The sequence below is a fragment of the Syngnathus scovelli genome, chromosome 3 (genome assembly GCF_024217435.2).
Source record: "Syngnathus scovelli strain Florida chromosome 3, RoL_Ssco_1.2, whole genome shotgun sequence".
NCBI classification, from domain to species: domain Eukaryota; kingdom Metazoa; phylum Chordata; class Actinopteri; order Syngnathiformes; family Syngnathidae; genus Syngnathus; species Syngnathus scovelli.
Window position 1 is genome coordinate 21,333,184 of NC_090849.1, and position 9,138 is coordinate 21,342,321.

Below are 9,138 nucleotides of genomic sequence, written 5' to 3' on the forward strand. Positions count from 1 at the left end.
GATGTTGTTGTGACGGGCGTTCAAAGTCCAAACCTACTTTCCTCTTCTTTACGATAACACTTGAAAAGTTTTTTTTGCTTAGTTTTGTTTACTTTTAATTATTGACCATTATTTATCTTCCCTGATATTTGCGCAAGCAAACGGGCGTACCCGGTGCAGATAACGAGTGCACACTACTGTTTTGCCCAAACGTGTCATTATCACGTAAAGTAAAAAGAAAAAGACGAATGAAATAGCCATTACGACCAATCTCGTATGCATCATTCGTGGTATTACGAAACGGTTTGAATTGATGTCATTTTTAGGGGCTAGTCGTCGTTAACGTTGTTGTTTTTTTGTCGCGTCATTCCAATGAGGAATCACGTGCATCTGAGATGACGTCACCCAAAGGGCCATCTTGAGTAAGAACAAACAAGTAATGGGCCAATCAGACACGTCGGTGGGCGGGAGGTTGACTGCCACTCAAATCCTTTATAAGTTTGTGTGGCCCAGCTGCAGTAGGATATTTTCCCCCTTTCCCGTTTATCCGCATCGTCTCTACGGGCTGCCAGTAAGTATTAATTTATTTTTTTTAAATTCAATGTTAAGCGTTGCTAATTATTTGTGACTAATGTTCATCTTGATTCATGCCTTTAATTTGTTAATATAATCGTGGGGATTTGTCGCACAGCAATAATAGCGTGGAGACACGAAGTACATTGGAGAAAAGCGTATTTAAGTATACATTAAGTTAGAATTTGGATTTCCAAATCAAATATATCGACGTTTTGATCAGGGTTCGATAGTTTCGGTAGTCACCTTCGATTCGGCTTGCCTTTCACAGGCCTCTCGGCTCAATCAAAAGACAACAACAGGCACTTACCAGTTTGTTTTTACAATTTGAACGGGTGCGAAAGTAAATATGGCGAGGAAATATGTTTATGGTTTGCATTATTTCGTTCAAATTGATCTTTTTCCACGACGTATGGACGGGAGTTTTCAATGGCTTACTTTCTTGGCTCGCCTTCGCAGATCCCGTGACTAGGCAAAAAAAAAAAAAAAAAAACAGGGAAGAGAAAAAAAAAAAAAAAAAACATCCCAGCCTGTTTCGAAATTACCATTGTTCGAATTCTTTTACAAAGCTACATTAACATAATTTGATAGGAACTGTTTTGTATAATACAGCACGATTCGAATAATGGAGTATTTGAGAGGATGTTGTTGTTCGAGTTTGTTTATGTACTGGAAGCTCAACGCTGGGTTTCGTATTACTCAGTCAGTGGACAATTTATTAGGTACACTTACTGCGCCACCAGTAATAATCATTTTAATAATAATAACAAAGGTTATTATGCGATCTGTTGTATTATTAATATTTCTAACAAATACATTATATAGAATCCAAAGATCCAACGCCTAATATTACAAAATGTAAATGTGTTTTGTCATTTAAGTTTGAAAATGTTTATTGTGGTTGTAAGGAGATTTTATTTTGAAGAACAATTAGAATTATTGATTAAGCAGTGCATGTGTTAAATGAAGCCGTCAACAAGTTACGTGAGAATGCCAAAAGGTGTCAGGGTGATGATGTGTTTTTATCTTAGAATATTTATCTTTCTTTTCTTTATAGGTAGCCACCAACATGTTGCCTCTCATCGCGTTGGCTTTGTGCCTGAGCGCCGCCGCCTCGGCCCCCTCCCTGGACCCTCAGCTGGACCAGCACTGGGACCTGTGGAAGAGCTGGCACTCGAAGGAGTACCACCAGGTACCACGAGGAAATGAAAGAATTCGGGCCCATTATAATATGTGTGAACGTTTCCCCAGCATTCACGTCTTCTGCAAAATGCATCGTCTTTATTACATTATTTATTATCAACTGCTTTTAATACAATAGCAGATAAATCTTAAAAAATTCCATTTTGGAATCTTCACGCTCTGCTTTGTTGAGACACGCCTGTCGATGTCGTCGTTGTAGAAGGAGGAAGGCTGGAGGAGGATGGTGTGGGAGAAGAACTTGAGGAAGATTGAGCTGCACAATCTGGAACACTCCATGGGCAAGCACACTTACAGCCTGGGCATGAACCACTTTGGAGACATGGTACGTGCCGGAGCCGGCCGACGAACATCTCATCGCAGGCGCCTTCTTAACTCTGCCACGCTTGTCTTCAGACTCACGAGGAGTTCCGGCAGATCATGAACGGCTACAAGCGCAGCAACAAGGTGCAGAGGAAGGTCAAAGGAGCTCTCTTCATGGAGCCCAACTTCTTGGAGGCGCCGCGCTCGGTGGACTGGAGAGACAAGGGCTACGTCACCCCCGTCAAGGACCAGGTAACCTCGTCCGCACAGACTAGTCCAGGATTTGTGCCAAGATGGAGTTGGGAAACGATGACTTTACATAGTGGCTCTGTTTCTAATAATTGGGTGACCTTTCATTGGCTATATGGGAGTCTCCTTACCAAATGTTTGAACCGTAAACAAAACCAAATAGTCTCAATATTTTTATGATTTTTTTCCACAAAGTAATTGACCTTAAATAAAACCAAATTGTGAGTATTTTCATGTTTTTGCACGTCAAAGTAATTAAACAAGTGTTTGTATGAGGCGACCGCAGTGGAATGGAATCATATTTAGCTCAGCGTGAAAGATAAGATGTCTGCCATAGCGGTGGACTTTGTTTATCTGCATTGTGCACTCTCGCCAGCTCCCTCCCCTCCTTGTTGCCATATAATGTCCACATAGAACCACAAACTTGTCCTTGTGCTGTAGTGCTAATGCGCTACTCACACACACACACACCACTTACACACATTCAACACCTTTTTAAATTTTCGCATAAGCACATTCTCTCATGCTTGAGGTTTGGGGGAAACCTACGAGAGGCTACCTACAGAGGGTTTTTGATCCTCCCGGGTTCCCGTATTGACGTGCGTACATGTTTGCGTTCAGGGTCAATGCGGGTCGTGCTGGGCCTTCAGCACCACAGGGGCCCTGGAGGGTCAGCACTTCCGCAAGACGGGCAATCTGGTGTCTCTGAGCGAGCAGAACCTGGTGGACTGCTCGCGGCCCGAAGGCAACGAGGGCTGCAACGGAGGCCTGATGGACCAGGCCTTCCAGTACATCGAGGACAACGACGGCCTGGACTCGGAGCAGGCCTATCCCTACACGGGCACCGTACGTCCCGAGATAAAGTCCAAATGCATTCAATTGAATTGTTTCAAGTGGTTTAGTAGCGTTTGTTGTGGTCGTCGCCACGGTAACCGAGGCCGCTCATCTCCCCCTCCCGCAGGACACCCAGCCATGCCGCTACGACCCCAAGTTCAACTCTGCCAACGACACGGGCTTCGTGGACGTGCCGAGCGGCAAGGAGCACGCGCTCATGAAGGCCGTGGCCTCCGTGGGGCCCGTCTCCGTGGCAATCGACGCCGGACACGAGTCCTTCCAGTTCTACCAGTCAGGTCAGTGCTCGCCTTTCGAGAAATTTGGAGACTTCTAAAATTGTAAAAAGCAAAAGTTTCTTTTGAATTTAGAATGTAAAAAAAAAATAATAATTTGGGACTTTTGCTTTTCGGTGGTTGGCTGTGATTTAGGCATCTACTTTGAGAAGGAGTGCAGCAGCGAGGAGTTGGACCACGGCGTGCTGGTGGTGGGTTACGGCTACGAGGGTGAAGATGTGGATGGCAGGAAGTACTGGATCGTCAAAAACAGGTGGGTGCTGAAACGCTACCGTCTTTGTTATGAGCGAGACGTCGCTAACCCGTTTGTATTAATTCTGCAGCTGGAGCGAGAAGTGGGGAGACAAAGGTTACATCTACATGGCCAAGGATCGCAAGAACCACTGCGGAATTGCCACTGCTGCCAGCTACCCACTGGTCTGATGACAACCACCGCCATAGACACCATTTAGTGTTTTGTTTTGTTTTTTCCAAATTTTTAAATGCAATGTGGAATTCAAGCATTTTGATTTTAGTCAACAAATGAGTGTTTTTAAGGAAACAATGCTAAGCCAATTTGTATTGAACAAATTTTGTCTTTTATTCTTTGTACTTGTACATATCCTGCTCAGTGAGTGGGGAAATGCTGATTCTTGTAAATGTCTGGTTTTTCTAATGTTTCGTTTAATGTCGACCATTAAAGGTGTGACACACATTGGTTTTATGCCTTTTCTTCAAATATTGAGATTATTCTCATCGGGGCAAATTGAAGATTTTTGTTTACATTGGCCAGTTAACCAGTAAAAAGGTTTTTGTTTGACTTTTCAGAAAAAATGCTCAAAGAATATCTTTTATAAAAAGAAATGAGTAGAAATCCTTCCTAAAAATGTTTTCTGTACAAAAAAAAACAGACAACAGAAGAAAAAAATCACTGGCACATCAAGAAAGTAAGTTGGGAATATATGAAATAAAATTAAAAATAAAAGGCAATTTAAAAAATAAAAAAAAGTACTACATTTTGCTGGGTAAATTTGAAAGGTATAGTTTGCCATGTTTAAAAACGAAATAAATGTGACAGTAGAATATTATTAAATTGATCTTGCTTTTACTTGTCCCGACGGAACTAAACTAGCCAGAGTGTAGACAAGGTACGGCCTGTCAATCAATTGCACGTGCACGCACGCAGTCTGCCTGCCTGCACAAGCTCGTCGCACGCACTCCTCGTTTTCTTGCTTCTTCTCCGTTGGGCTAGCAACGAAAGTTCAGAAGAAGAAATTTGACAGACCTTGAGACTAATCAAGGGTAAACAAATGCAATGGTGATTTCCAAAGCGGACGTCTGCGTCTGTCGCTGGACCCGGCGGAAAACCACAACAAGTCATTGAGGTGAGTTGAGCAAGTATTTTTAATTGATTGTACATGGCAAATAATTAATCAAATGGGTAACATTTTGGGTTTTGTCAACATCCCAACTTGCAATGTCGCCACGGTGGTTAACATTAGTTTGCGTACACTGTACAAATGCACAGTTTCATGACGTAACTGAGGGGCGTGGCTTTAGTCAAAGACGAGGGGGCGGGACTAAAGTGAAAATCTTGCCAGATATTACCTTCCATACATATTCCATCTTTTAAAATGTCAGAAAAAAAAACACTTATGAATGTTTTACACAAACACAAAGTGTAGTTGTAAAACAACAAATATTTTAGCTAAAAAAAACCACGATAATTTTGCAAGATTAAACCAAAAACCCCTGAAATCCAAAGAAACAATTGGCTTAAAAACAGTAAATGTTCTCTTCTTATCAAAAAACATGAACATTTTACTGAGTTTGGGATAAAAATAAAAAACAGAGCTAAAATGTTTGACTGGCTTTTTTGGTCAAAGTGTGGAAGCCCTTAGGCATACTGATGATAAGAGACGAACTCATTACTGATACTTGTTGACAAAAGTCAAATACTCATTGACGTCGTCAGGCGAGCCCACCACGAAGGGCACCCGCTGGTGGAGGGCCCGGGGCTGCACGTCCAGGACCCTCTGAGTGCCAGTCGTGGCCACGCCACCTGCCTGCTCCACCAGGAATGCGATTGGGTTGCACTCGTACAGTAGGCGCAGCTACAAAACACACAAAAAACACAACACATACCACAAGTGTTCTCATGATTAAATTATAATTCAAGATTTAGTATGAAAGTTTGGAGTTGCGTGTGGAAAGTCAATCGATGAGTTTGCAAATGTTAATGAACAAATGAAATGTTCATCCCATTCCACATGGCGTGTGCTGCTGTTTTGGCTAGCAGAAGCCTTGAAATGCTCCTCTCTGTAATGGCCGCCAGTGAATCTCTGAAGTGAAATGTTTGTTCCCTATTGTCGTTCACCAATCTGCTTACTTCTCCCCGGCCTTGACATCCTGGCCAGCTGTCATCTCACTGTCGCTTTCACTTCTCCATCTTCATTGTCTTCTCTTTTGCTTCCAGTTTTACTGTAGTAGCACCTGGTGGGGGTTTCTGTGCATTCAATGGAAATGGAAAGCAAGTGTCGCTGTCAGAATGGAAAGCTTACCTTCCCTTCCGGGCTTTTTTGGTTGGCCGGGTACATGAATATGCCCCCGTACGTGATGGTGCGGTGGACGTCCGACACCATGGAACCGACGTAACGTGCGCCGTATGGCGTACCGCCGTCCTGTTCAACACAACACAGTAGCTGAATATAAAAGCAAAAAAGAAATAACCCTTTTCAAATGGACCAAAAACACTTTTTGTTATTTTAGAAAAAAATGACATAAAGGTCCAAAGAAAAATGGGTAGCTATCAGACAAAAAAAAATGTATTGAAATGTACAAAATAATAAATGGATCAAAGCTAATGGATAGCATGAGCATTAGCTCACGTTAGCATTGCTGTGTCAGCAAGTGTATTGTATCTACCTATTTATATCTATGGATGTTTTCTACTCAGGCGCGAGTTGTGTACCCGACACACATTTTTGGTGAAGCCCTTATCAATGGCATCGAATTGTAACGGAGGTGAAAAAAGGAAGTGGCTAACGCCGTGGCCCATGAACACGTCAAGATGCACGCCATTATCCTGCTTAAGTTTGGATAAACACAGCTTGGTGCTTTTTTTTTTTTTTTAATTCATTTACAACTATTTTGTACTGTTCTGGGCATATTGAGGCTCTAAAAAATGCACTGACTAAACATGTAGACACATGCAAGGCAGTGTGTGACGCACTGCAGTCATGTGCTTGCTGACTAACGGCGCAGCCATCACACGAAAGGCCAAACGTGTTGGCTAATTTTTTACACACGCACAAACACACACTGCAGCAACACACTCCAAAAGGAGCTGAGCTTAAGGCCTCATGTAAAAAGAAAAGACTGTTTCAAATAGCTGCAGTGGTATTATTTTTGAATTATTGCTTCAAATGACTCTTTTTCAATAGGACGGTTTAACTGATTGATTGTTAAGACTCACAAATTACAGATAATATGCTCATGAAAAAATACATATTCATACAAAAACCATTTCAAAGATGTCTGTAAAATGTAATATGAAAATGATAATAATAATTATCCCCACCCCCCCAAAAAAATATATATTATATGTATATATATATATATGTGTGTATAGATATAATACAAGTAAAACATTGACAGATCCATAAAATTATCATAAAAGTGAAATAAAAAGAACTTAAAAACAGAAGAAATTCAATTAGCAGATGAAATTATTCCAAACAAATACTTGAAACCCATTTTGAGCTAAATCAGTGCAAGAAGGAATGAAATGAAAATAGTGCCTTAGTGTGACAAAAAAAGTTCTACTTTGCATTTGTCAGCTGCGGCCCAAAAAATCTATTCCGAGTCATCACTGTACCATCACATGACGGCCGCCTTGCATCACATGCTGCGTGCTGCCTAAAAGTGCTGAGCGTACACATCGCATGCAGGAAGAGGATGTTAGTGTGAGGAACAACTGGCTCACACACACGCACTACAGACAAACAGACAGACAGACGAACAGATGACAGCTGACCTCGGGATTCTTCTTGTGGTTGATGTAGTGGTTGACAGAGGGGTGGAAGTACTTTGCGTAGCCCTCGTTCAAACTGTAGATTTTCCCCCTGGGTTTGATCTTCACGTTCCTCTCAGTCAGGATGAACTCACCGATAGCCTAGCGACAACAAAAATTTAAATCTGTTCGCGGTCAAGTGGTAAAAAAAAAAAATCGGTGCCTTTTTTATTTTAAACTCACTGGATCCAGCATGAAAAAGTTGAGGCCAGCACCGGTGCTGAGGGCCACCAAGGTGGCGCTGCCATAGAGGGCGTAACCGGCGCACACCATGTTGCTGCCCGGCTGGAGGGCATCCTCCTCGGTGGGCTCGCCCTCCGTCACCTGAGAGCACAGCATAGATACTCGTATATATCTGTATACTCAAGCCAAGACCAGCCGTCAATTCTGAATAGGTGGGTTGGTAATGGATTGATCGATCAATTGGATGATGAGATTGGTGATCTAGCGACACTCACCCGTTTATAGATTGCAAAGATGGTGCCGATGGAAGCCAGGCAGTCAATGTTACTGGAACCATCCAGGGGGTCAAAACACACCACGTACTTGCCCTGCATCACACAACACATACTGTACTGTATGTATAGTATTTTATGTAGTACGTGCATGTGTGTAATATATCACACAAATAGCGCTACCCTCTTGTCTTTGGGCGTGATGATGAGGCCCTTGTCCTCCTCGGAGACCATGCAGCAGGTGCCGTAGGAGGCCTTCAGCATGTTGATCACCAAGTCATTGGACAGCACGTCCAGTTTCTTCACGTCGTCCCCCGTCACGTTCACGCAGCCCGCCATGCCCTGCCTGTGAGTGCACACCACAAATTTCCGTCTTGACTTATATGTGAGCTTCACAAAGGCCATTGTTGTCCTACATCAGTCTTTTCCCTTAGAACTGGAATTACAAGTAAAAGTTCAATTTTTAAGATTATTCACTATGAGGCATTCACAAGATCAAATTTGGGTCGATTTATTTCAACCCATCCTTCGTTAATAGATGAAAAACTCATTAACTATTTTTTGTATTTTAAAGCACTGCATTGCCGCCACCTTGTGGCCGCTTGGTGTCAACGAACTACTATTTGTTTTTTGTACACACGAGAACACATTTTAAGACAAAGAAAATGACATTTAAACAGTCTTCTAAAAAATCAGGCACAATTTTCTCTTTTGGGAACAGTCAACTGTTCTGTTCATATATTTACAAATCTCTTTACAAAGTATTTCCTTTTGGGGACCCACATGTGGTTACTCACAAGTGGGCCAGGCCGGCCTTGCGCACGGCCGATGAAATGGCCTTGATGGCGGTCATCATGGAGTTGAGCAGCTGCGTCAGCTCGCCTGTCGCCCCTTTGACCTGGCGACCCATCTCCATAACGAAGCGGGTCAGCGTCCACACGTCCGTCTCAAAGGCCGACTGGTCCGACATGGTGCTTCCCGGGGCGCGTTAGAGTCCTGACTTGGGTGAGGGGAAAAAGCAAAGTGAGGGGAGATTCAGGGGGATCTATATTTGTGTGTGTGTGGTGTCAGGTGTCAGCTGCAAGGACTTGTTTCTAGCTGTTGTTAAAAAGGTTTCATACAGAACCCAGCAAAGCTGGCAGACTTTCTCGGTTGTTAAACTTCATACACCTGTCTCAACTTTGTGAATTTCACACAGAGT

At 42.8% G+C, this 9,138-nt stretch overlaps 2 protein-coding genes across 3 annotated transcripts; one reads left to right on the forward strand and one right to left on the reverse strand.

Moving 5' to 3' along the window:
* Window positions 1–401: 401 nt before the first annotated feature.
* Window positions 402–4,125, forward strand: ctsla (cathepsin La). The gene is made up of 8 exons (XM_049763326.1): window positions 402–550; window positions 1,610–1,744; window positions 1,955–2,077; window positions 2,149–2,307; window positions 2,926–3,150; window positions 3,266–3,434; window positions 3,567–3,684; window positions 3,755–4,125. The coding sequence occupies exons 1-8, from the start codon at window positions 419–421 to the stop codon at window positions 3,852–3,854; spliced, it is 1,161 nt and encodes a 386-aa protein (XP_049619283.1). The 5' UTR covers window positions 402–418; the 3' UTR covers window positions 3,855–4,125.
* On the reverse strand, window positions 3,884–8,971 carry fbp2 (fructose-1,6-bisphosphatase 2). Of its 2 annotated transcripts, none has more exons than XM_049763368.2 (7): window positions 8,735–8,971; window positions 8,121–8,283; window positions 7,941–8,033; window positions 7,666–7,806; window positions 7,447–7,584; window positions 5,972–6,091; window positions 3,884–5,524 (listed from the first exon to the last, which is right to left on the reverse strand). In XM_049763368.2, exons 1-7 carry the CDS (start codon window positions 8,905–8,907, stop codon window positions 5,339–5,341), a joined length of 1,014 nt encoding a protein of 337 aa, XP_049619325.1. In that variant the 5' UTR covers window positions 8,908–8,971; the 3' UTR covers window positions 3,884–5,338. The 2 variants fall into 2 exon arrangements, with proteins under 2 accessions (XP_049619325.1, XP_049619326.1); XM_049763369.2 differs by lacking the exon at window positions 3,884–5,524 and adding an exon at window positions 5,562–5,903.
* Between the last annotated feature and the right edge of the window lie 167 nt (window positions 8,972–9,138).

Excerpts from the sequence above, each read along its gene's own strand:
- ctsla (XM_049763326.1), top strand. The coding sequence starts at position 419 with ATGGGCCAATCAGACACGTCGGTGGGCGGGAGGTTGACTGCCACTCAA. Across the intron at positions 3,151-3,265 it reads CCTATCCCTACACGGGCACC|GACACCCAGCCATGCCGCTA; the intron begins GTACGTCCCGAG and ends CCCCTCCCGCAG. Across the intron at positions 3,435-3,566 it reads CTTCCAGTTCTACCAGTCAG|GCATCTACTTTGAGAAGGAG; the intron begins GTCAGTGCTCGC and ends GCTGTGATTTAG.
- fbp2 (XM_049763368.2), bottom strand. The coding sequence starts at position 8,907 with ATGTCGGACCAGTCGGCCTTTGAGACGGACGTGTGGACGCTGACCCGC. Across the intron at positions 7,807-7,940 it reads TCTTTGCAATCTATAAACGG|GTGACGGAGGGCGAGCCCAC; the intron begins GTGAGTGTCGCT and ends CTGTGCTCTCAG. Across the intron at positions 6,092-7,446 it reads ACCACAAGAAGAATCCCGAG|GACGGCGGTACGCCATACGG; the intron begins GTCAGCTGTCAT and ends TGTGTTGAACAG.